Genomic DNA, 27592 nt, shown 5'->3' on the forward strand with positions numbered 1-27592 from the left:
TTCTCACAGAGGAGCATGAGCTTTCTTGTGTATCTCCTTATGACTGGAATTACGGTGTCCTTCAGTTAATGAGAACCGTTTTTTTGTAAACACCTTCATCATATTACATGACATACCCTACATCACCCCTAATGTGCTTCCCACGTACTCCTACATTAAACTGCTTATCTTCGGGGTCATTTGGGATTAAGGGACAGACAAGCCTATTCCAATGGCTCCTTCAGGGACCCAGAAACTTTATTGCCAATAGATCTGACAAGGCCAAACTCCAAGGAGCAGATGAAGGTGCCAGGTGGTCTGTGAGTGTTTTACCCTCCACCTGGCTTACCCCTGCACTCCACTGTGGCCTTAGCCAGACAGAAAAGCTGGGGTTATCACTTCTTCTTCTTCTTTTTTTTTTTTAAATAGTTATAGGTGGACACATGTCTTTATTTTACTTTATGTGGTGCTAAGGATTGAACCCAGTGCCTCACACATGCTAGGTGAGTGCTCCACCTCTGAGCCACAACCCCAGCCCTGGGTTATCACTTCTTGATTAGGCTCCACCTTATCACAGCAGGCTATAAATCAGCCTGTCTGGCAACCCAACCGCACTAGCAACCCACAGTTTTCTCTGGATAAAGCTGGAAGCCTCTACTTCAGTCACTGCTGTGCTGGATTCCCCTCTTCACCTCCTCCTCTGGCCCTTCCAGATTCTTTATCAACCTCCATCCATTAGATTTGGTTCAGGGTTTAGCCTGGTAAAATCTTTTGATTCCAACTTTCTAGATGCCACCCTTCAAATCCCCACAAAGGTGAACCAACATGAGAAACACACCATCACAGCAACCAGAGGGAATTTGAGTCCAATCTAGCCACCACTTTATATTTCTGCATAAGCCAGGCATGACCAGGATGCTGGCTTCATCCCATGCCAAAACAAGGCTTCTTTTTTCCTCTTCCTAAAAATAAAACTGGAAGTGAACAGAAGCAGTGGCTATGATGTGGCCAAAAATGCTGTCTAGAAGGCACACATCTAGGTAATCCTCCTCCGTTTTGACTGGTAGTCTGAGACCTGGGGCAGTGGGATGGACAGAGTGCCCAGCTTGTGATCCTCTTCCTGGTCAGCTGCCAGAGACACCTTTCTTTTAGAGATCTTCAACCTCATAGCTTTGGCTATCTCAATCATCCTAAGGAAGAAACAAGCAGAAAAATGGAGAGAGAGCTCTCAGTGTGGTTGTTCAGGACAGCTTGGCAGGAGGGAGTAGCACATTCATGCTCCAGGCCATAAAGACAGAATCCCAGAAGTGGCCAAGCCCCAAGTAGATAGACAAGATGCCCCACCCCCCCAAAGTTATCAGAAAATTTCATTTTAATGTGATGTCATCAGAAAACAGTCATACAGGTGATGGAAAACTAGGTCTCTAGATCCCTATTAATAACTGTCTTTACCACCTATAACCAAAACACAAAAGCAACCAGGTCTGAGCACTTGCTAGAACTGACAGACTCCTAGTTCTACTAGTTTTATTTCTCTACCTCATTGCATGTGCCAATGCTATTTTTGGAAAGCCCTCAGAATACCTTCCATGGTCTGCTGGACAAGTGTAGACAGAGGTGTCATCACAGGCTTAGAATACCATCTGGAGCCTTGATGCCAAATGCCCCGCGATCACCAAAAAAGGATCCTGGAAAGCTCTGCCCTCTATTGTTGGAATCTACTCTAGCAAGGCTAGAAGGAGCCTGAAAGGTCATCCCTACTCCCATGTAGCCAGAGAAGCTTAAATATGGTGTCCGTGCCAACCAGTGGCTTCACCTTCCCTTGAAGACCTTCCATCAACTCTGAGAAAGCTCTGCTTGCTAAGATAAGGTGGGTTCTCTGAAACTTCCACCCCTGGATATACCACTCAGAACCATAAGAATTCCTCCTCCCAATGACAGGAATTCAGAGAATGGAGGCTGCCTGGTAATCCAGAAACAGGAAGCTATGGCAAGGCTCAGGTGTGAAGAAGCCCAAGACTCAGGTGTGAAGAACCCGAGGAAGTCACTGCTCTGGACTGAAGATTCTTCAATTGTTTTTTAGGGAAATTAATGAAACAGCATGAAGGAATTTAAAACTGTGCCAACACAGGCACTCAAAATGTCTAGGTGAAAACCATCCTCTGGTCCCAAGTTCTTCCCATACGAAATACCCCCAGGTTCCTTGATGTTGCCCCTTGATGTTGGTGTAGAGACATACCAAAGTATCCTAGAAGGAGCTTTTTATTCAAAATGCTGTGCTCACCTTTTTTCACTGAGTTTCAAGTCTCTCTGTAACAGTGTCAGGTCAATCTGGAAGTCATTTATGTGCAAAGCAAGTATGATCACATATGCAGTGATCTTCGCCTTCATAGAATTTGAAATGAAGTTCCGTAAACTGCAAGATCAGTGGCAGGAAAGGAGAAACAAAATTAAATTCCAAAAGCAAAATAAGAACATCTGAGCCCGATTCCTTAGCATTCAATGCCTTCCCAACCTGGGGAAAGGAGGAACTGGATCAATCTTTCTTCTTTCTTCCAAAGTGCCAGAGCTTCACAGCAAGCAGAGAGTCAAACCCAGAGCATCCTCCTGAGCAGGAGAGAGAAAGCTGGGCCTGCACCCAGGGGGTGCTAGCGTCTCATACTGATGAGGGCCCTCCAAGTCTGTCCCTGCCAGCTCAGAAGGGCTGCTAGGATAATAACCACCCCAAACTCAGTTGCTGTTGCTTCTTCCAAGCCCACTCAGGAGCAGGAAACACCTCACAAACGGCTGAAGGAAGCCCAGGGATGCTGCATGGGCTTCCTTCCCCAGAGTCCTCAGGGTGGCTTGCCCTTTTCTACAGCACTAGTTCTGTGGGACATCAGGAAGGGCTCCTTGATGGAAGTGTGTAAAGTAAGTCTCTATTGCAGGGCATCCCACAGCCATTTTTTTTTTCTTTTTGGGGTACTGGGGATTAAACCCAGGGGCACTTAACCAATAAACCATATCCTCCACCCCTTTTATTTTGTTTTGAGACAAGGTCTTGCTAGGTTGCTGAGGCTGGCTTTAAACTTGTGACTCTCCTACTTCAGTCTCCCAAGCTGCTGGGATTATAGGTGCAACACCATGCTCAGCTCTGCAGCCTTGTGTGTGTGTGTGTGTGTGTGTGTGTGTGTGTAGACTGGGGATTTAACTCAAGGGCACTCGACCACTGAGCCACATCCCCAGCCCTATTTTGTATTTTATTTAGAGACAGTGTCTCACTGAGTTGCTAAGCACCTTGCTGTTGCTGAGGCCGGTTTTGAACTTATGATCCTCCTGCCTCAGCCTCCCAAACCTCTGGGATTACAGGCATTCGTCACCACACCTGGCTAATATCTATAAAAGATATTCACAGCGGCACATGCTTGTAATCCCAGCTACTCAGGCAGAAGGATCACAGCCTTGACAACTCAGTGAGATCCTATCTTAAAACAAAAAGGGCTGCAGATGTAGCTCAGTAGTAGAGTACCTGCCTAGTTTGTGCAAGGCCCTTAATCCCTAGCACTACACGGGGACAAAAAAGAGAGAGAGAAAATATTCATGAAAAATAAAGTGAACTTTTCCATAGGGGAGATACACACACACACACACACACACACACATACATACACACACACGTCCTCAACTTAATTGATACCAGAAACCCACCAAATGGCAGCAATCTCTTAGCACTGCATCTTTATGAACTTGGCTTGAACCCAAGCCCCTACTCCTCACTCACATACCCCACCTGCTTTCCCCTTCACAGGCAAAAATCCCCCAAAATCAACTTTCCTGACCTGCCATTGTTGTAAGTCAAGCAGGTAAAGTGCTTCAGCAGTTTGGTATTGATGATGTGGGGAATTCCAGGTCCTAGGGCACCTATAACACAAAGTTATATTTAATCATTTTCATGAAAAAAACACAGGCCATGCCTCATTTGTGGGCTGGGAGAAGAGGTGAATAGCTGGGCCACTATAATGACAGAAAGAACCATATGTTAAGAAAAGCAGGAGCCCAAGGTTCAGAACAATCACTTTAAAATAAAATATGAGCCAGGCACAGTGGTGCACAACTGTAATCCCAGCAACGCAGAAGGCTGAAACAGGAGGATGACAAGTTTGAGGTCAGTCTCAGCAGCTTAGTGAGACCCTGTCTCAAAATAAAATAAAAAGGGCTGAGGATATAGCTCAGGGTAGAGTACCCTTGTTTCAATCCACAATCCAAAAAAAAAAAGGGATGGAATGAAATGGACAATACAAGGAAAATATGCTCAGATATGCTTTAGCCTGCAGATCAGATACACAAAAGAGATGTGTATGATGGGGTCATGACCAGACAGATCAATCACTCCAATGAGGCCTCACGATGCAGAATAAATAAGACATTAGAAAACAATAGAGGGCCGGGGTTGTAGCTCTGTGGTAGAGCACTTGTGAGGCACTGGGTTCAACCCTCAGCACCACCACATAAAAACAAATAAATAAAAAAAAAAAGGTTAGGGGCTGGGGTTGTGGCTCAGTGGTAGAGTGCTCACCTAGCACGTACGAGGCCCTGTTCGATCCTCAGAACCACATAAAAATAAATTGATAAAAAAATAGGTGTTGTGTCCAACTACAACAACAAAAATAAAATATTTTTAAAAAATTAAAAATAAAGGTTAAATTCTTAAAAACAGAAATAAAGGAAACTAAATAGATTTTGGAGAAATCCCAGGGAGAGAGGGAAGAAAAGAGATTTGAATGTGCAAATAAGAACTAAACAGGGGGCTGTGGCTCAGTGGCAAAGCACTTGCCTAGTTTGTGTGAAGCACTGGATTCAATCCTTAGCACCACATAAAAATAAACAAATAAAATAAAGGCATTCTGTCCATCTACAGTTACAAAAAAATAAAAATAAAAAAAATAAAAGAACTAAATAGGGCTGGGGTTGTGGCTCAGTGGTAAAGTGCTTGCCTAAGTATATGTGAGGCCCTGGGTTTGATTCTCAGTACCCATATAAATAAATAAAATAAAGGTCCATTGACAACTAAAAAAAAAAAAGAACTAAATAAATACTGAAAACATTAATACAAAACCTTGGGTACTCAATCTCAGTAACAATGACTGACTACAACTGTGCAGAAAATCACCAACGTCTCCATCAGCATTTCCAACATTGCCACATATGGTCCTGGCTACAGGTGACAGTGGGATTACCGTTAGAAAACTCTCTCCTTTCCTACTTCAAATAAATAAATATAACACAAACCTAACAAGCAAAGCCAAACTTTTCTCTCCCTTCTGTTCTAATAGTCTCTTAACATGTGCATTCACTTTGACCTGGATACTCCACTTTGCATAATGCAGAATAATAGTGAATGTTAGCTCTGGAAGGCCCCCAAGCCATCATGCAATCTCCAGGTAAGGAGGTCCAGAGAGAAGAGTGAGACCGGCAAGTCCTCCAGCATGTCAACAACACAAGGAATGGTACTGTTGCAGTTAAAAAAATTAAGACGTGGACAGATGTATGTATCTTCTTCCCTTTTAGAACTGATCTGAGATCTACAGACAAATAATGGACTAGAAATAACTAAAATAAAATATCTATCATGGACTTACTTTTCCGCTTTATCACTTTCTGGGCTCTAAATTTGATGAGGGTGTCTAGAAACCATATACATCGGGCCTGGTGATCTCGGTTCTCTTCATTTGATGGCAAAGACTTCAACGCTTCTATAACAGTGGAGCAGTGGCTAAAATAGGGAGGAAAAGGGACGAACATGTCAGAGTAAGACAGACTCTGTCAGGAACCGCCCCTTACTATGAGAACTGAGGCACCTCTCCCCGCCATACACACTGAAGGCATCTGAAGGCCCACAATATTCAAAATCCTCATAGCAGGAGGTTTGTGGTTAAGGGAGTGGAGCGGGGGGAAACAGGGACACTGTAAAGGGCCAGATAGTAAATATTTTAGGCTTTGTGGGCCATACGGTCTCTGTTGCAACCACTCAACTCCATGTCATGGTGCAAAAGCATCCAGAAATAATACTTATAAGAGTAAATAGGGCTGTGTTGCAATAAAACATTAACTTACACTTTTACTTATTCATAGACAGCAGGTCAGACACGGCATATCGACCTCTGGATTAGTAGTTAGGAGCATAGGTTCTAGAGTCAGATTGTCTGGGTTTGAGTCCCCTCTCTGAAATCTGCTCAGGCAAGTTCCTTTATATCTCTGTGTCCTGTCTTCATTTATAAACGGAAGTCACTGATAGCATCTGTCTCCCTAGGGACTCTTTCTGTATTGAAAGACACTGCAGCCAGGTATGGTGGCACACGCCTATAATCCCAGCAGCTCGGGAGACTGAGGCAGGAAGATTGTGGGTTCAAAGCCAGCTTCAGCAATGGCGAGGAGCTAAGCAACTCAGTGAGACTCTGTCTCTAAATAAAATCCTGGGTATGTGGCTCAGTGATCAAGTGTCCCTGAATTTAATCCCCAGTACCCCCCCACCCCCCCAAAAAAGACACTGCAACCTGGATGTAGTGGCACATGCCTGTAATCCCAGCAACTGGGAGGCTAAGGCAGGAAGATCACAAGTTAAAAGCCAGTCTCTGCAACTTAGTGAGACCTTGTCTCAAAATAAAAAATAAAAAGGACTGGGGATGTAGCCCCTGGGATCAATTCCAATTACCAAAAAAAAAAAAAAAAAAAAAAAGACACCATTAGCCAGGCATAGTGCAACTCAAGTGGTTAATGCAGGAGAATCACAAGTTCAAGGTCAGCCTGGGCAATTTAGTGAGACCCTATCTCAAAATAAAAAATAATAAGGGCTAGGACATAACTTAGTGGTAAAGTGCTCTTAGATTCAATCTTTAGTACCACAAAAACAAAATAAAACACTGCAAATAAAGTACCTAGAAATCTAGAAGAGTGTCTGGCACAAAGCTAGAGCCTGATCCCTTTTAATTGTTATTTTTATGTACTGTTCTACTACCATCAGGATCCTGGACTTGGAGATAAAAAAGCTCTTCAAGTTCACCATGTAGCAGCATCATTTTACAGACAAGAAAACTGAGGCTCAGACAGTAAGAGCACACAGTTAGACAGGGCAGTGCTCAGGGTCTCAGTTCTCAGACTCTCAGCACCATGTTTATTCCTGTGCCTATCCCAAATCATGATCACATTAAGACAACTAAGATAGGCTGGGGATGTGGCTCAAGTGGTAGCGCGCTCGCCTGGCGTGCGTGCGGCCCGGGTTCGATCCTCAGCACCACATACAAAGATGTTGTGTCCGCTGATAACTAAAAAATAAATATTAAAAAATTCTCTCTCTCTTAAAAAAAAAAAAAAAAAAGCATTTTCCAAGGCTTTGGATATCACTGACCAGTAAATTTTCAAGACAAAAATTGGGAGACCCAATGTAGGATTGAAAACATTTTAGCAATTTATTTGCTCAAAATAACATTATCAAAAGAAAAAACTCAGAAGAAAAATAATGTCACCATCATCATTTAAAAACAAAAAAGTTATTTTAATGGTAAAAGAGGAAAGGAGGAAATAATCTCTGAATTATTTAAAGTACACAAACTGAACTTTAGAAAAGCTTGCCCAGCATACTGTCATAGAGAAGCCATCCCTTCAGCCAGCACCCATTCCCAGACAGGCATCTGGGTGCTGCCAATGACAATCAGCATCAGCATAACACTGAGGGACAAGAACTAGCTCTGGTCCCAGCCCTAGACTACAGTTTGCCACCCTCTGCCCAGCTACAGATGCCAACGCCCTCCCTTGAATCCCCCATAACTCCGAGAGGCCCAGGGTCTAGAAAACAGGTTTTTTCATGTTGGAGGGCTAGCAGATACCTTCTCACTGACTGGCACCCTAAGGTCTTGCTTCACATCTGACTCCCTATTTCCCAATATCACTGCCCATCTGCCCAAGTGAAATACCTGTTCTCTTCAATTATCTTCAGTATTTCTTTTGATGTGATCTTACTGAAAGCTTCAGATGGGCTCTTAAGAGCTTCATACTCTGCAGAAGAAAGAACTAGGTGCAGGTCAAGAACACAATCTAACCAAAATGGAAACATTCAACCAGAAAAATTACCTCATAGAGGCTTCATTTCCCAGATGGGAAAGCTAAGGCTCACAGAGGGGAAGAGGCTCATACAGGAGAGCAGGGCAACTTCAGACCCTGTTGTCCGGCTCCAGCCCAGCGCTCATTTCCTGCTTGGGCTTCTTTGCCTTCTCTCCCCTATCACAGAGCCAGGGCCAGCATTCCCATCTAACTAGACCCATCAAGTAGTAAAATTCTACACTCCAACCCTTCTTTTCACAAAACTGGTCTGCCCTAGACTTCAGACATTGGCCAACTCAAAAAGTCATATTTTATTATTCGTGGAGAGCGACCCCTGTGGGTTGAGGAGTAGCCTTTGGCACGTTGCTTAGGAATGGGTTTGAGTCCCAGGGGTGGCTCCCTCAGCTGGTGAGGAATTCTACCTGACCTCCTGGTGACAGCACTGGTACAAGGGCAAAGGTCTGTTGCTTCTGTGAAGGTCATAGGACCAAGGACCTTCAGACAGCCTGGCTGTGCCAATGCGTACAAATATTACAACTTATAAAATAAGGCAGCTTTTCTACCACAAGAAGGATACTGTCTTCAAATTTATACACATCTTCAGGTTTGGTTGCATCAGCATAGCAAGGAGGAAGGTAGAGGGAGTCGTCTTGTGAGTCATCCTGGATGGCATCACTGACCAGAGCTTTAAAGTAAAGGTAAAATTAGTGTTAGTATCACCCTGTTCAGCTTCTGGTCCCCAACACTCTTTGCAATCTGTGAAGCTGAGACCACAAATGGTCCAGAAATCCGAAATCTAAATGCTTTTGCCAATATGTCCTGCCATCAGGCCAACTGCTGCAGGACTACCAGGCACAGGAGAGGGGAATACAGCAGTTTCCCTCCAGTAACCTGAGTTGGCAGATAGGCCTGCTAGTGAACATTTATAACACAACATGAGAGAAACTCAAAGTGAGAGACAAAGCTGGAAATGCAGCATGGTGGTAGAGCACTTACCTGATACATATAAAGTCCTGGGTTTGATCCCCAGCACCCCAAAAATAAAAAAATTAAAAAGTGAGAGGTATTCAAAATGGCCTTTAATAGCTTAACTTCCAAAAAATCTCACTACACATTTTGAGTGAAAATGAAAAATCAGAATATACATATCAACGGAAATAGAGATGGAAACAAAGAAGTTTTAATATTAGTCTGGCAGACCAATGTTGGGAATGTAGTTTAATTATTTTTCTTTTTAAATGCCTTTTAATACCTGAAAGTAAATTTAACAAAATTATGTCTTTCTTTTTTTTCGTACCAGGGATTGAACCTGGGGTGCTTAATTACCAAGCCACATACCAGCCCTTTTTATTTTTTATTTTGAGACAGGGTCTCGCTAAGTTGTTTAGAGCCTCAATAAACTGCTAAAGCTGGCCTCAAACTTTTAATCCTCTAGCTTCAGCCTCAAGAGTCTCTGGATTATAGATGTACACCAGCACCCAGCTAACTTATGTCTTCAAATAAATGCTGAAACCCATGTCCTAGAAAGGAAAACATAACACTGTAAAGATGTTGATTCTCTTCTTATTAATCCCAATTGGATTTCTGAAAATAATTCTTAAGATTATCTGGGAAACAAGAAACAGAGTGATATAAAAGGATTTACAGGTTCAAGAGTTGCATATATGGGGTATATGCAGAGGCGGTAGAATGTGTTTTTAAGGGAGGAAGAACAAAAAACAATAATAAAAAAATAGGAGTAAAGAGTTAAAGAAAGAGTAAGAGACAGCAGTAGACCTGGCTGTTGGCAAGAAAAAAAAGAGAGAAATAGAAACAGAAGAAAACAGTTGTGAAAGGGTCAACAGAAAGTCAATGCAATGTATATTAATCAGACCTAACCTTCCAAATAAAAAAAAAAAAAGAGAGAGAGCATGAAAAGAAAGCTACCTTAAGGAAATGCTAAAAGCTAAAAAATACAACAAAAAACAATATGTTATGTGTACAAATGCACAAATGTCCATCATTTGTCAATCAATACACACTCAAAAATCAAAACCTAACAAAAACAAAACAGCAAAATAGTCAATGAGAGTTTTTTGCCCCCTGTGTGTGCCAAACTGCCTTTCTGTTTCTTAGCTTCCCTTCTCAGCAGGATGGCATGAACAGCTATGGAAGATGCTGGCAGCCTGACTTTAGGCTCTGTTAGATGAGATGCTGCAAGTGAAGCTCCCAGGGGCAGGGATTTGCTGTTATTACCCCAGGCATTATTTATGAGGGGAATTTTCCGGTGTTAATGAATCAATGAATACATGACCAGCCACATAAGTATAGCCACTAGAATCCTAATTCGAATAAGTAATACTCTACATATGTATAATTTGCCAAAATACATTCTACTGTCACGTATAACTAAAAGGAACAACAACAACAAAAAGGGATATAGAATGGATGAAGCAAGGAATGTGAAACATTCTGGCTTCCTTGAGGAAATAATCATTGTAAAGTTATGTAAAAGATTTTAAAAAATGAATGAATGAATGAATCACCTGGAAGAAAAAGCATACTATGACAGCAAATACATTTAACAAAAAAAACAAAAAAAAAAAAATGAAGAAGGACAAATTTGCCCAATGAGATGAAATCTAATGAGAAGGCTACTAAGATTTAAAGAAAAAGCCTTATGCTGCTACAGGAATAAACCATGGGAAGAAAAAAACAGAACACAACTAAGTATCTAACATGCAATAAAATGGTAAGGATGTCCTTTTTAAATTACCCAAGGATGGAGTTGGGGGACAAATGGCTAAGCACTTAAGAAATATAAAATAAAAATCTGTATCATGTGCCAAAAATAACAAAGAAATTGTAAAAGTACTAAAAAGAAAAATAGAAAGATATTATGTAAGTCACCAAACCTGGAAAGATTTTCTTAAAATTTCTAGAATTCCATTCTTACTAAACTTTCTCTAATGTTCTTATCAGCCTTTTTAACCAAAGCTCCTTAGACTCACAAATGGTGAGACTCACAAAGGAAGCCTTCTCCTTTCTCTGTGCCCTGCAGGCTATTCTTTGCACTAAAGATGGACTTGGGTATGCCATTCCCATGCCTGCCTCCTCCACTTGACTGTTAAGCCACCCAGGGCAGCAACACATCAGATGTTTCTTGCTGCTCTCAGAACCTATCCCTCAGCAAACAGCAGTAAAGAACGCAGCCTTAACTCCTACTATTGCCATCTGTAAGGCAGTTAGAAGATCTCAAAGAGAAAGCTGTCTTTTGGGGCAAATTCTTAACCCAAGTTCCAGTTGCTTACCATCCACACCCTTTTTATCAATGATATTCTCTGCAGCTTTAGATACTGCAAGATTCAATGATTCACTGCCAACTTTGTTCATTCTCCTGGAGTTCAGAGCTCGTTTCTGTTTGGTGGTACCAAAGGCTTCAATGCAAGAATCCATCTGTGCAGGAAACAAACCTGGTTACTGGGGACAGGGCAGATGGGCACTGCTACATCTATCTGTGGGACAACAAAGGAACTCTAAGCTCCTGAGCCATCATCACCTCACCTGTAAGTCAAGCTATCATTCCTATCATAACTACCTCCCTCATGGGTCTATTGCATACATTAAGTGATACTGCCAGACTGAAAACATCTTACTTTATAAGATATAAAGGCTATTCACAAATTAACAGTTTTTCCATCAGTAAAATAAAATGACTTGACTAGAATTATGGTTGGTAAATCTGTGGCACACAGCTTACCATCGTCCCATTCTATATCTACAATACACATTGCTAACAGACTTCTCACTCTTTCCCCTGAGCCACAGTAGCCACACACCTCCACTTCAATATAATTCTTCAGGCAGCACTGAAGATCCAATCAAATTGCTATCTTGAGGTGAAATGACTTTTATAGGAACTTTCTATATTGAAAAATGCTGTGTAGTTTTTTTTTAAATATTTTTTTAGTTGTAGATAAACATACAGTATCTTTATTTTTATGTGGTGCTGAGGATCAAACCCACTGCCTCACACATGCGAGGCACACATGCGAGGCAGGCGCTCTACCACTGAGCTATAGCCCCAGGCCCCTGTCTAGTTTTTTTTTAATATGAAGGTTTCCAGGTACAATCAATATTTTCTGAAACTTGAACTAATCTAAAAACAAGTATTTTAGGGTGTGGGGATATCAGAGCATAGGTTCCAAACACTGGCTCAGAGCGGCATTCAGCTGCCCCAGATAGGGGCAGGCCTCTATAAGTAGGAACTCTCATGAGAACAACAGACTTCATGAGCTGGGAGCAGCCAGGGAGAACAGAGTTCAATAAACTCATTGTACTGATGGAGAAACACATGCCTACAAGGAACTTGGTTAAGCCCCCACATCTTAATTTTTTATGGGCAAACTCTTAACCCAAGTTCCAGTTCACACTCACCTTATCTCTGAAAGTTTTGGTCTGGCTCTCCAGGGTGAGTTGACTCTCGGCCGACTCATCTGTGGAGACACAAAACACAAGAGAGGGAGTCTTGCTATGTTACCCAGGGTGGTCTTGAACTGGGCTCAAGTAATCCTACTGCCTCAGCCTCCCAGGTAGCAAGGACTACAGGCACATGCTGCCAGGTCAAGCTCTGTAAGGCCTGCAGATATTAAGTGTTCAGTATTTATTTGTTTAACAATTAATCTAAGAAAAACAGATTTCTTGGGCTGGAGATGTAGCTAGTGGTAGAGCACTTGCTTGGTGTGCACAAGACCCAAAGCCCAGAGTTCAATCACCAGCACTGCAAAAAGAAGAAAAAAAAACAGCAGATTTCCTTCCTTATTACACGACTCTCCTAAGCCTTAAGTGAATGTATTCTGTGAATATTCAGTTTAAGCACACAGTTAAGAGAACTGGAGATTAGGGAGTCAAATGAAGGACTCATCTGATCCAAACTCTTCATTTTATAAATAAGGAAAAATGAGTCTCCAAATGAAATGACTTGACCATATTAGTTCACCATGCAGGCAGAAATAAGTTAGAAACCAAGTCCTCAACTCCTTCCATAGTTTTCTCTCCTGGTGAAAGAGCTAACAGCAGACATAAACACGGAGGTATATATTTCTTATATGATGTTCTCTAACCTTCCACAAAGAACTCAAATAAGGGGAAGTCTAATCTGGTAGACAAGAGCACAAGCCCTGGAGTGACCTTGCCTGAGCTACATCAGCAATGCACTCTACCCAGTCATGCTAACTCTGTGCCACACTCATCACTGGTTAAAAAAAAAAGCGGGGGGAGAATAAACAGGCCAGGTGCAGTGGTGCACATCTGTAATCCCAGTGGCTCAGAAGGCTGAGGCAGAAGGATTGAGGGTTCAAAGCCAGGCTCAGCAATGGTGAGGCACTAAACCACGCAATGAGACCCTGTCTCTAAATAAAATACAAGGGCTGGGGATGTGGCTCAGTGATAGAGTGCCCTGAGTTCAATCCCCGGTACCACATGAAAAGGAATAACAGAACCTATGAAGTACGTGACAGTGTACTAAAGGTGTTCAGAACAGTGACAAGCATACAGGAAGGAACCAGTAGTCAAGTTGTATGAGAGTGTGTGTGTGTGTGTGTGCATGTGTGTGTGTGTGTGTGTGTGTGTATGTGTGCTAGCCAGTACAAACCAGTACTAATAAACATTTTACATTCAAAAACAAAAATGTGTTTAATCAACAAATTAATAAACAATTTTCTGTGCCTCCTGGAATTTAGAATAACATTTGAAGAGTGATTTAAATGTAGTTATTTACAAAGCAAAGAATTCTTAATTTTGAGCCTCAAAATCCGTAGGAAATTTACAGATGGGTGTCAAGACACAAGAGTCTTTTTCATGTAAAATCTCAGATCTATATTTTTGAGGGGGGTTCTGAGGATTAAACCCAAAGGCACTGAGCCTCATCCCAGTCTTTTTTAAATTTTGAGACAGGGTCTTGCTAAGTTTACCAGCATCACTAAGAATTCAAGTTTTGAGATTTAGGGAACAGTAGCCTCTTGAATCTGACACTACTATTTATCATTTTAGATAATCTCACTCTAGCCCTGAGCATTCTAAGAATACCAGACAGAGAAGAAATGCAGCTTCTTCTACCAGATTAAGGGGGGAAAAATTTCTCCAAATTAAGACAATATAGACACTTTTCATCAAATGAAAACTCATCCAGCAACACAAATTATGCAGCATTATTGTGAATTTTCATGCCAGGGACCTACCTAAAAACAGTGGCTGCATGTTGAACAATTCAGCATCATATACTTCCATCTGACCAGAGGTCTTATTCAAAATTCCCACAAAGTGCCTAAATAAAGAAAAATAATGCTATAATGCTTTACTAAAAAGGTACAACTTCCTTCTTTCTATTTAAAAGCTCTCAACATTTTATCTGTCCCAACACACCTGAGAAATGCAACAACTTGCTCATGAATAACAAAAATCTACTTCAGCAATAATTCTCTGCATGAAGAGGAAAAAGGAGGGTGTGGGAAAGGAAGAAAGGGGACATAAGGTAGCTCTGGGGAAAAAAAACACATCTGGACTCATTGGTGTAATGGGAAATCCTTCTGAAGTATAAGAATCTACAATTACACTAGAACTTACTGTGCACATAATTTTTATGGTGGAAAATGAAGTAAAAGCTTGTTAATTATGGGGAAAAGAACAATCTGAAACAAAGTATCTCTTTAAGTGAATGATGCAGTATTAAGTTTTAAGGATGAATAAATTCATCTATTTTTTATCAGGCCATGGTCCAGTGGGAGCTCTGACAGGGCCTTGTTTGTGGTTCACTATTGGTAACAATCATAGGGACCATGACTGTATCATGCCAGCCCCAGACATTTCAGGGTGGGCAATCTTCATTGTACAGAGAAGAAGAGGGATCAGTGAAGTACAGAGCTGCTCAGTGACTGAGCTGCATAGAAACCTGGGTCCAGCGGGTGCAGTGGCACATGCCTGTAATCCCAGCAGCTTAGGAGGTTGAGGCAGGAGGATTTCAAGTTCAAAACTAGCCTTAGCAATGGTGAGGCACTAGGCAACTCAATGAGACCCTATCTCTAAATAAAATACAAAATAGGGCTGGGGATGTGGCTCAGTGTCAAGTGATCCTGTCTTCAATGCCCCTTACCAAAAAAAAAAAAAAAAAAAGAAAGAAAGAAAAGAAACGAAACCTATGCCCTGGGCTCATGATTCCCAGTCCTGATTCTTCAATACAACCAAATCCTTTTCTTACACTTGGTCCCAAGGCAAACCTCAGGCAAGCTTTAACCTACAGAACATACATTCCAAATTTGTGGAGAGTGCTTTTAGAATAAGACCGTTACAAATAAATAGTTAGAACAAATAAGTGGAGTCTTTGGGAAATTCAACAAATACAAGCCATCTTTTCCTTTCTAGGAATGTCCTCAGGATGATATAAGGACCCCTGGGGTCTAGAAACGTAGGGACTTGGTACACCTGCCTAGATTTCCCCAATGCCCCTAAAATAAATATGGAGAAGAGTACCACCACCACCCCCATCACCTTTCCTGCTGCACCTCTCCCCACCATTACCTGCACAGAGTGTTGCATTTAAGGGCTCCAGTCCCAAAATTGTTTCCAACATAGGAAAGTCTGTCTGTTTCAGCTGCCTAAAATACATAGAGAGAGGAACTCTATTTATAACCAATGTTGAAAGGTATTAAGAATGGTCTCTTTTCTACATTTGAAGAAGTTTTAGAATGAAAGACCACAGTGGGTTAGCATTAGGAGATGATTCAGTCCCACTATCTCTATTGGAATCTGGGCTATCCCTGAAGAAAAGGCAAGAGGGCCTTAGTGCTGGTTTCCAACTGGTTTGAAGAGTTCTTGGGGGACTTGCAGCACAGGACTTGACAGAGAGGTCCTGAACTCCCAACACTTACAGGTGTGTGAAAAAGTGATTCTGCAGGCAATTTCCAAACCATTCTTTTTTTTTTTTTAATAATGTTATTATATTTTTTATACCTTTATTTATATTTATGTGGTGCTGAGGATCGAACCCAGTGCAAACAAGCATTCTACCACTGAGCTACAGTCCCAGCCGGGTCCAAACCATTCTTGAATCTTCTTTACCCACCTCTTCCATGACTGCTCTTCATATACCCTCAGAACTAGTGCAAATGGCCAATTCATTTCCTGGTCACAGCCAAGTTTTCCTGCTTCCCTGTACTTATCCCTACTACCCTCTTCATTTGGAAAACCATACCTTGAGTGTTAAACCTTCCCCCATCTTTCAGGACTCAACTCCAATGCACTCTTCCAGGAAGGCATTCTTGTAAGCAGATCTCTCTTCCTACTGAGTTCACTATGTCCTGCACTCTCCCCACCTCAGATCTTGAACTTTATCTACTGTACGAGTATCCCTCGTGGACAGTTCTCAACCCAGTGCTACCAGCATCTGGTGGGTGGAGGTCAGAGATGCTACTGAATGTCCTGCAATGTGCACAACTGCCACCCATTACAAAGGATCATCAGGATCAAAAAACAAATGAATGAAACACTTCAAATATCATAAACCAGGATGGTGCCCATTCCCATACCCCAGGCTGCTAGGGCTCAGAGGAATTCTTCAAAGGTCCATTTGCTCCTCTCCTTATTCTCCCTTCCTACCCTCCCACATCTGTCCATATCAAAAAGGACTCCTGAAGCCCACAGAGTGAAGGCAACTGCAACTGCAGCACTTACTAGAATTCGCTGTTTCCGCTTCCTGGGATTTGTGGAGTCGTTGCTGTTGTACAAGGTAAAGCGCATGTTGCCTGGACTCTGCAGCTTCCCATTGGAGAACTGGACTGTAAGAACGCAGTCCAACAATGAGATAGGAGCAAAAGGACCCACGGTGTAGCGGGGAAGAACTGGAGTATCACTGAGAGTGACAGAATGAGGAGGGCAAGGAAGATCAGGTCCTGACCTAAAAGGGGACTGAAAAAAGTCCTGGTCCAGTTGGGAAGAGGGGATGGTGGGGGCGGGACTCTCAAAGGCGAGGCTGGGGCTGGAAGGCATGATTAGGGCAATGAGGGAAGAGGCCTGGTCCAGACCTAAAGAGAGGGAGAGAGACAGATGGGGCAGGAGAGAGACTTAGTGAGGGGATGTCAGGGTCCCGATACCGTCCTGAGAAAAGAAAGGTATCTGGTACGTCCTCGTGCAGGTGGCTGGTAGTGACAGAAGAAAAATGGGATGACCGGGGAGCCCATCTCAACGCCAGGTAGAGGAGGGGTCCTGGCTCAGCTGGGGAGGGAGCAGAACGCAGGGCGGGAGGACTTTACCCAGTACAGCTCTCTGACTCTCGTCCGGCTCCCCACAGTACAGCCACCTCGCACTCGGCAACATGTCTGCCGCCATCGCGCCTGTCCCACAGTCAGGTCCCAGAGAGGAAAAAGAAGCACAAACACTGGTTAACACGCGGGAGCCCCAGTGCAGCGCGACGGAAGAGGCGTGGCCTCCACAGGCTCCAACTTGAGCACGTGAGCAGCGTGGCTCCGCCCCCAGGCGCTGGGCACGTCGTCCCCACCCACTCGTGACCCCACCTCCTCCGCCCACGCCGTACCACACCCCCTCCTTGGTGGGTTTCTGAGGTACGGCACGTGATTTGCCCTGCCCTCTGCCTCCACGGTTTGGGTTTGGTGGGACTGGAGCTCCAATTGCCGAAAAGCCCTGAAGCTTCAGCCTGACTGTGGTCTGGGACTTCCTCTGTTTAGGGTGGACCATGGGAAGAGGCCCAGCAAGTCCAGAGCATTTAGGCAGAGGTTTCTAGGGTAGGTTAGAACCCGGGTGTGAGGGGCGGTGTTGAGGGACCGGGTGGGGTGGGGGGGGCCCGTGTCTAACTGATGGACATGTCTGTTTGTCCTTGCGGATTTTTTCCGTATGGGAATTATCAGAGTAGGACAGGGTAAAAGCAGGGCCTTAAAGCATGGACTCTAAGGGCCGTGAAGTTCAGGGTTGACTCCTCACTGTTCTCCAAAATACTGCCTCTGGAGACCTCACCCCACCTCATCACCCAGGATCTTCTGAATAACCTTGACACCTGCATACTCCTTTGCTGAGCACTTGTTATGTTTCCATTTTCTGAAATCAACTAGTGTAGGGCTCACAGATAACTCAATCATAGGCTTATAGAAACATTGCAAAGCCGAGCGAGATGGTACACGATGCCATCCAGCAATCCCAGCTACTTCAAAGACTGAGGCAAGAGGATCACAACTTCGAAGCAAACCTCCACAACTTAGTCTTATCTCAAAACAAAAAGTGAAAAGAGCTAAGGATGTAGCGCAGAGGTAGGATACCACAGGGTTCAGTCCCCAGTATCTGCTTCCCCTAAAAAAGAAAAGAAACATTGCAATTACAGTGCAAGGAACTATTCTGAATCATTTAGAGTAAATTGTCAACCTACTATCCCATTCACCCCTGAAGACTATAGTTATTTCCTATGGACAAGGACGGCTATAGTTTGAAATCTGGAAAGTGCCCCAAACGCCCGTGTGTTAAGGCTTGTTCTCCAAACCGTGATGCCATTGGAAGATGGTGGGCCCAAATGGGAAGTCTTTACCTTATTGAAAGGCTGTTCTCAAAGAAAATAGTAAAATCCCCCACCCCTTACTCTCTTTTTATTCCTGGCTATGAACTAAGTGGCTTTGCTGCCATGATGTGCTGCTTCCCCAGACCCCAAAGCAACTGGGCCAATGGGTCATGAACTGAAACTTCTCAACCCGTAAACCAAATAAGCCTTTCCTTTTTACAAGTTGATTATTTCAGGTATTTTGATATAGCAGTAAAAAGTTAACACAAGATCTTCCCTAGGTTACAAGACAACCAACAGAGCCAGAAAATTAACATCAATACCTTATTATCATATAATCCCCACACATCATTCCTTTACAAATTGTCCCAGTAGAAGAAGATCTTGTCAAGAAGAACATGTTGCATTTAGCTGTCAGCTCTTTCTTTGATTGGAAGGCTACCTTGCTCTACTCCATCTAATAATTTTTGAATTATATAGTTCAAGAAGGGAAAAGGAACTTAATTTTCTAAATATTTTTCTGCCTCCCCAATTATCTTTTCCTCAATTTATTTTCAGTTAACAATAAACAATTTTTTATTAGACTTTTTTTTAAAGAGAGAGAGGAGAGAGAGAGAGAGAGAGAGAGAATTTTTTTAATATTTATTTTTTAGTTTTTGGCGGACACATCTTTGTTTATATGTGGTGCTGAGGATCGAACCCTGGCTGCACGCATGCCAGGCGAGCGCTCTACCACTTGAGCCACATCCCCAGCCCAATAAACAATTTTTAAACAATAAAGAGACATTTGTTTTTCTTGATTTATCACCCACTCCTGGAAGAGTGTTTATAGAAACTGTATATGCTCAGTAAATGTGTAATGAAATGAATGACAAGGCAAGGAATAGGTTTGAATCTTGGGATCCTATCCTATAGTCTTAGTTGAAATCAACTAGTGTAGGGCTCACAGATATCAGATACTCTGTAGATGTCTGAATGAAAATTAACAGTTAAATGGGGCACAGTGGCCCTAAGCTACAACAATACAGCCAAGAGAACCAGAAAATTAACATCAATACCTTATCATCGTATAATCCTCAAGTAACAAGTGCACACCTGTAATCCCAGCAGCTAAGGAGGCTGGGGAAGAAGGATCGCGAGTTCAAAGCCAGCCTCAGCAACAGTGAGGCACTAAGCAACTCAGTGAGACCCTGTCTCTAAATAAAATACAAAATAGGGCTGGGGATGTGAGTTCAATCCCTGGTACCCCACGCAAAAAAAAAAAAAGAAAGAAAGAAAGAAAGAAAAATTAACAGTTAAGGAGTAACAAAAAAGACAACAATGGGCATAAGGAACCAAATGTAATTCTTGAGATAGGTGCCTTGACTACTCATGACATATAAATACAAGGTCTTGCTACTCAGTGTGGCCCATGGAAATCATTATCTGGGATTTTGTTAGATGTGTAGAGTCTCCAACTTGATCAAATCTGAATCAGAATCAGCCAATGATTTGTGTATACTTGAAGTTTGGGAAACTCAGTTGTTCCAGATCAACTCCTTTGATAGACATATTCTTAAAGAATTCAGGATGGATTGCTTTAGAGTTGGGGGGACAAGTAAAGAGTACCATACAACTGTTGAGGGTAAAAACCTCCAGAATTACCACAGGCAAGAATTCAAAGTAATAGAGATTCTATCTGGGGAAGTGTTAATGATTGGATAGCTGGCAAGGGGACTGTAGTATACCCCTATGTTGTTTAATTATTTTAACCATGGTTCATAACATAGTTACACACACCATGTACATACACATACACACATATATAACTGGGATAGGGCAGGATGGAGGGAGCCTTACTCAGGCAGTGACCAAAAGATGAAAATCCACAATGGCCTCTTCTGGATTAAAATCATAAATAATCACAGGTAGAATTTACATAAAATGTTGCCAGACCTGGTGGTACATGCCTGATATCCCACCTACCTGGGAGGCTGAGGCAGGAGGATTGTGAGTTCAAAGCCAGCTTCAGCAACTTAGTAAAACCCTGCTTCAAAACAAAATATAAAAAGGGCTAGAGATGTGGCTCAGTGGTTAAGCATCCCTGGGTTCCATCTCCAGTACCAAAGTAATAATAACAATTATTTTTATTATTTACATTAAATTTTCATCAATTTATTTTGGAAATTCAGAGACATCTGGAATTCTTAGCATCTTTCAGAGAAGGAAAACTTGATTTTTGAGGTGGAGGGAGGAGAGAAGCAAAGTTCTCCATTCTCAGAGAAATATCTCCATCTGCTGGTATTTCAGGATATGGCTAATGAAGACTTGAAAAGGCAAGGCAGATTCTACTTGCAGTGACTCACACTGTATTCTGAAAAGTGCTACTTCCATCTCTCCTCTTCATTTCCTTTCTTGCACTTCTGCCTCTTTTTCTTTATTTTCCTCTGTCTGTCCCCCTCTTATGTTCTTTCCTCTAATATTCTCTTTCTCTACCTTCATGTGACGGATGAAGACTGTGTGTGTACTTATAAGCAATTTGCTCTTTATAAGGCAGGACAGGATTTTTTTTTTTTCTTACGTGGATCTGAATATGCCTTCTGTAGCTTTCCCCTTTAGTTCCAGTTCTGCTGTCCAGGGTCATGCAGAATACAACCAGCTTCTCTATCCTGACCTCTTCAAAACCTGAATATTCTTATGGTTTTCACTTACCTGCTCCTCTCCTGCCTCAGCAATTCCTTCCATACTTTCAGATGTTACCCCCAACTAAAATCTGTAGTTTCCTCTTCTGATATCCTGGTCACCTCTTCTGGACATGCTCCAGTATATCTGGATCCTCTTCACTCTATGGGGCCCCTCATGGGTCAATAAATACTCTAGCTCTGACTGGGAAGCACAGAACAGAGATAACCCATCACTTCCCTTCTTCTACTCCATGCTTCTCCGTTATGTACATTTAATGTGAGCATCTATAATTCTTAGTTAACTTGTTTGGGGCAACAACAAGTAAAAATTCCCAACTTTGCTTCTGCTAAGTCACATCTCCCTTGCAATTTTTTTTTTTTAACAGAAACAAAGATTATGACTCACTGAAGACTCAGACAATCTTAGCATTTTTAGCATTAAAGTTTTTTTTGAGGGGTTGTTTGGTTTTTTGGCATTAGGGGCACTTAACTAGTAAGCCATATCCCAGACATTTTTTTACATTTTATTTAGAGACAGGGTCTGACTGAGTTGACAAAAAAAAAGGTCTTTTGTTCCTTTTTTCTTTATCCTTAAGGGTTAATTGAAATTTTTAGTATTGCATTTTATTTACACTATTGGTTTAATTCACTGGTTGCCTTGTGATAAATATGACTTAGTTTACTGGGGCTGCTAAAACAAAACACTATACAGTGTGTGGCTTAAACATTTGTTTTCACTGTTCTGGAGTCTGGGAAGTCCAAGATCAAGGAAGATTTGGTTCATGGTGAAGGTCTCCTTCCTGCCTTGGAGATGACTGTCTTATTACATCCTCACATGGGAAAAAGAAATCTGGTGTATCTTATTTTTCCCTTTGTGGTACTGGGGATTTAACCCAGGGTCACTCTACTACTGAGCTACATACCAAGCCCATTTTTACTTTTATTTTGAAACAGAGTCTCACTAATTTGCCCAGCCTGATCTCACACTTGAAGTCCTCTTTTCTCAATCTCCCAAGATGCTGGGATCAAAGGCATATATCACTCTGCCTAATTCTTACAAGGCACAAATACTGTCATAATCCCATTCAAAATGCATATGTTGAAGTCCTACCCTCTAATGTGATGGTATTGATTAGGAGCTGGGGTCTTTGGAAGGTAATTATTTCTAAATGAGGTCATGAGAGTAGAGTGCTTATAATAGCTATTTAGCCTGTTTTGGATTTTTTTAGTGGAACAAATAATGCTATAGTAAATAACTTTATATATATGTGATTTTAAAATATTTTTAATATTTATTTTTTAATTGTAGTTGGACACAATATCTTTATTTATTTTTTTGTGGTGCTGAGGTTCGAACCCGGGACCTCACACGTGCTAGGCAAGTGCTCTACCACTGAGCCACAATTCCAGCCCTATATGTGATTTTATACGTGTGTAAATCTGTATGATAAAGTCCTAAAAGTTTAATCACTGAGAATGAAGGTATTTGTATTTGCAATTTCAATAGTTAGGAGGAATAAAAAAAACTTTTTTCTCTACCAACTCAGATCCAGTGACTGAAGGCCTATGAATTAACTGAAAAAGATTCACAAGAAAAAAATGTGTATGGGAATGAGAACACGCAATGAAGAAGGTCTCCAAACAGCTGAAGTTAAGAATTTATACACCATCTTAAATTCTTTTTTTTTTTTTTTTTTTTTTTTTGTACCAGGGATTGAACTCAGGGACACTGGACCACTGAGCTACATCCCCAGCCCTATTTTGTATTTTATGTAGAGACAGGGTCTCACTGGATTGCTTTTGCTGAGGCTGGCTTTGTACTCGAGATCCTCCTGTCTCAGCCTCCAGAGCCAGTGTGCCTGCCCAGGCCCATCTTAATTCTTAAGAAGGAGATTTAGGAACATAAACAGAAGGAAACTAATCAGAAAAACAAATGAAAGTTATAGAGTCATTTATTTATTTGCAGTACTGGGGATTGAACCCAGGAGCTATCTACCACTGAGCTACATCCCCACATCCCCAGTCCTTTTTTTTTTTTTTTTTTTTTTTAATTTTGAGATAGGGTCTTGCTAAATTGCTCAGACTGGCCTCAAACTTGCTGGCCTGGAACTTGCAATCTTTTTGCCTCAGCCTCCTGAATAGCTGAAATTACATGTGTATGTTATCATGCCCAGTTCTTTTCTTTTTTTACTCCAACAAAGCTCTGGTGTACAGCCTCAGATGTATTTTTTCAAATTTGTGTATTTCAATAGCGAACATTTATAGAAAATGCCAATTAGAAGGGAAAGAATGAGTATTTTAAAAAATGTACAAGGATTGAGTCTAGGGGCGCTCTACTACTGAGTTAAATCCCCAGCCGGTTTTTTTTTTTTTTTTTTTTCAAGTTGTAGATGGACTCAATATCTTTATTTTTTTATGTGGTGCTGAGGATCAAACCCAGTGCTTCCGCATACAAGGCAAGCGCTCTACCACTGAGCTACAACCCTAGCCCCCCAGCCGTTTTTATTTGTTTATTTTTGAGACAGGGTCTCATGAAGTTGTCCAGACTGGCTTCTAACTTGTGATCCACCTGCCTCAACCTCTGAAGTTGCTGGGAATATAGGAACCTGCCGCCGCACCAGGTTTAAATTTCGATGGAGATTACCATATTATCTTCAAAGAGAGCATCAGTGATATCCCCATCAGTAATTTGGAAGGGTGTCCACTTACAAGTCATTTTAACTTTGACAGTCTGTAAATTTGAGATAGTACCTAGGCCACATAATTATTATAAGGCCCATATGCTTAAGGATCTCCTATAGTGCCTGGTTTATTGTCAATATTCCATATTATCTATTTACCCAATATGGTGAGATATATATATATATATATATATATATATATATATATATATATGTAAGAGAATCTGAACAAAACTGACCATCACACTTTATCGAGGCTTTAAATAAACAAAACCGAAGGACTTCCAACCGGTAACTGAGGGATGTAATCAGCTGAAATGATATTTGGGTGTTAAGTAACATTAGAAATCTGGGAGTTTCAACTTTAAGGAAGTCCTGGGATCCAAGCCCCCCCACACCAACCGCAAAGAAATCAGCTGCATTCGCGAGCCTTGGGACAGCTCCTGCACAAGGCCCCTAGGGCTTTCATCTTCATCTTTCCCTAGGGAAAGGAGGGCTTCTTCCCGCGTCGCAGAGCCGGGCGCCCTGGCGGGGCCGCGGCGACCCATCTGGGTCAGGGTTCGCGTTCTCCATCCAGCTTGCACCTGGGAGCCTGGCACCAATCCCGGAGCTTGGTTGTTTCTGACCTTGCGACCCTTTCACGTCTGTGAATTGCTGGGAAAGCTTAGCGCTTCCGATTTTTGTTGAGGGGTGGCCGAGTATAAACTTGGTGGTTCTGGAGATTACAAGGTTGCATGATCTGGGACACGGAATGCACAGTCAAGACCCGGACTCAGAAATCTGGAACCGCCTGCCAGGCTCTACAGGGGCCGCCGTTTCCAGACTGGCCGCCAAACCTGAGAGGACGTGGGGCATAGTCCCACCTAATTGTCATCAGATGAAAGGTATTTTTTAAATTCGGCGTTTTAAGCATGGATTTGGCTTAACCTAAACAGCTTCTTGGAACCTCGTTTTATCTTTTCCGCCATCTCTGTGCTGGGAACAACTTCCCACCGTGTGCGTGGATTTCGCCAAGCGAACTCACTTCAAAGAAGGAGCCTCAAAGAACCGAAGGGCCAGCGCTGAGAGGATGGAAAAAACTGATTAGGACCAGGCAAGGGCGGGACGCACTACCTTGCAGGCCCGCCTCCCGGGAGCATTCAGCCCTCAAGCAGTGGTGATTATGATTGGCAGAATTAGGCGGAAAACCCGCTTGTCTAGCCACAGCGGATTTTGATTGGCTGTGGCACACAGTCACTTTTCTATAGTCCAAACCTGGAGTTGCTTAGTGATAAATCCCGCCTTAAAGGCATTTGATAACACTTTTAAGGCAAACGGTGATTGGCTAGAGCGCTCACGGATTCGGTCGGTAGTAAACAGAGCCGGGCTCTTGGGACTGTGGATTGGTCAATTTTTCAGGGGGCCGAGTAAATTCCTCCGGGTTCCTCGGGAGACTGGCTGCACTCCACCCCGGCTCCGCCCTTCCCTTTGATGATTGGTTGCATCCCGGTCGTAGGGGAGGAGAAATAGAGCGGGGTAGGCGATCTTGCATTGCGTCACTTCCGTTTACTGTCGGCCGCCGCCGCGGTGTTCACTGAGAGACGCGGCGAACCGGCCGAAGAAGCTGAGAGAACGAAAGGAGGGGTGGGCGGGGGGCGGGCGGAAGGGAGAGGAAGTCCCACCACGGAGACGCCAGTCTGGACGTTCCCGCCTCCTCCGACACTATCGGGTCGGATCGGAGAAGGGTCACCGCCTCCTCCAGCGGGGAGAAGGGGGGCGGAGCCCGGCTCAGGTGAGGCGACCCTGTCAGCAAGAGTATTGATGGCGCGAGCGCGGCACCTGAAGACGGTTGAGCACCCGAGACGCGCCAAGGCGTCAGGGAGCGTGCGGACGCGTATTGGTGTCCCCGGCCTATCCCGCCTGTCTTTCAGAAGGGGGTATTGTTACCCTTCGGATCCGAGGGGCACGGCGGGTGGGAGGCGGGTTCTTCTGCGCAGGCGTCCCCAGTGTCCCGACGCCAAGCTGTCTGCCTGCCGGGTGGGGCGGGGGCTCGTTCCCCTGCGGATCTCCGGATGCAGACACAGCTTAACGGGATGGAGTGGGAAAGGCCTCCCGACCTGCAGCTTGACGGAGTGAATAGAGAATCTAGTGCCCTGCGGGAGGAAGTCGGGTGGCTCTCTTGCCCCCATCCTGTGTCTTCTTGAGCGAAGAGGTTTCATTTCATCAGAGAAAGGCCATGGGCGATCTGGATTCGGGAGCCGACGGCTGACTCGAGGGGTGGAGTCAGTATTTTGGAATGCCCAAACTTGTTATTAAACACTAAAGTGTTTAATAACTAAATAGGCATTCATTGGATATCCACTACTTCAAAGCTTAGTGCAAGAAGCTGTGGGAAATTAGGTGGTTAAGAGACAGCCATCCCTCCTTCCTCCTGTTTGGAAAACAGATTGTACATAGATACAATATAAAGCAGTGAATGGGGGTGAGTTTTGACTGTTAGGTTTTTTTCCTTCTGAAAGGAAATGGTCATTTACTGTTGTCAGTCTGTCTTCTGGCATAGTAGAAAGTAATGTAGAAGCTAATTCCTAAATAGAAGAAAATTTTAAATAATTTGGAGGAAGAATTTTAGGTAAAGACAATAAAAAGTTTGATGACTAAGTAATGTGTTCTGGTTCTGATTAATTTGAATAGAAGAAACTCTTCACTTTCAAGAACTGAAAAAAAAGTTTCCAAAATATGTATATATATATATATATATATATTTTTGAGTTGTAGCACATAGAAGATGTTAAATACATTGGATATTTCTTTAGAGGTTGAAGAGAATACTGATACCGGTCTTGGAGATCAGGAGAGGGTCCTTGTTCCCCGATGTTGAAAATTAAACACCTGAGAACCGCCTATGCAAGTGTAGAAAGCAAGTTTTTTTTTTTTGTTTTGTTTTTGTTTTTTAAGAAAAGATATAGCAACAGACTTCTCCTAAGAGAAGGGATCCTAGAGCTGGGTGTCCGTGGAAGTGGTTGTGACTTGCTCTTTTACAGATCCTAGAATCTCCCTTTTAATCGTTACCTTCTCTCTTCTCCCAGTAGCCTAAGGGTGGGAAGGAACTGAAGCACTGGGGCTATAGCTAGCAACCTGTTGTGCCCAGGAGTGTAATCCAGGAGGTAACTGTTAGCAACCCATTGTCTTTTCAGCCCTCATCTTTTCACTGGATCATTTATTCCTACACTTACTACCTGGCCTTGGCACTCTGCCTCAGTTTGCTGAGGAATGTGACATTTCCTGTCCACTCGGGCCAGGCAGGGCTACAAGCAGATTGCTTTTTGGCAAAGAAAGCTTGTGGGAGAGCAGCATAGTAGACTCATTTTATAGAATTATTCTCTTAACCCCTTGTTCCCACCGTTCTCATCTGTCTCTTTATAATACCATCCTTAGTCATCATTGGTGATTTATTGTCCTTCATGGGATGTTGTGCCTTAGATAATCTTAAAAGGTGGGCTTGGAGCCTCATTGTTTTTTTGGAGAATTTGCTTTTCATTTGCTAAAGTCTTCTGATTTCCGTGGTGAAGGTGCTTGGCTGTAAGCTAAAAAGTTGGAGGGGAAAAGTTCAGATGGGAAGAGGAGAAAGAATTTTAAAGAAAAGCCCCTAAGCCTAAAGAAGACCTTCCGCTATTTGCTTT

At 42.8% G+C, this 27592-nt stretch overlaps 2 protein-coding genes across 2 annotated transcripts in view; one reads left to right on the top strand and one right to left on the bottom strand.

The window, feature by feature from the left end:
• Positions 1-838: 838 nt before the first annotated feature.
• Polr1e (RNA polymerase I subunit E) lies at positions 839-17518 on the bottom strand. Its single transcript, XM_076843269.2, has 12 exons — positions 17340-17518; positions 16762-16865; positions 15610-15686; positions 14274-14359; positions 12472-12530; positions 11346-11490; positions 8633-8740; positions 7929-8025; positions 5598-5731; positions 3798-3879; positions 2264-2395; positions 839-1169 (listed from the first exon to the last, which is right to left on the bottom strand). The coding sequence occupies exons 1-12, from the start codon at positions 17413-17415 to the stop codon at positions 1016-1018; spliced, it is 1254 nt and encodes a 417-aa protein (XP_076699384.1). The 5' UTR covers positions 17416-17518; the 3' UTR covers positions 839-1015.
• An 8065-nt stretch (positions 17519-25583) lies between these two features.
• Zbtb5 (zinc finger and BTB domain containing 5) overlaps positions 25584-27592 on the top strand; it is a 34430-nt gene continuing 32421 nt past the window's right edge. Inside the window, exon 1 of the mRNA XM_076845802.1 lies at positions 25584-25704. The gene's annotated coding sequence lies outside the window, so the exon portion shown is untranslated. The remainder of the gene's footprint in view (positions 25705-27592) is intronic.

The sequence above is a fragment of the Callospermophilus lateralis genome, chromosome 2 (assembly GCF_048772815.1).
Source record: "Callospermophilus lateralis isolate mCalLat2 chromosome 2, mCalLat2.hap1, whole genome shotgun sequence".
NCBI lineage: Eukaryota > Metazoa > Chordata > Mammalia > Rodentia > Sciuridae > Callospermophilus > Callospermophilus lateralis.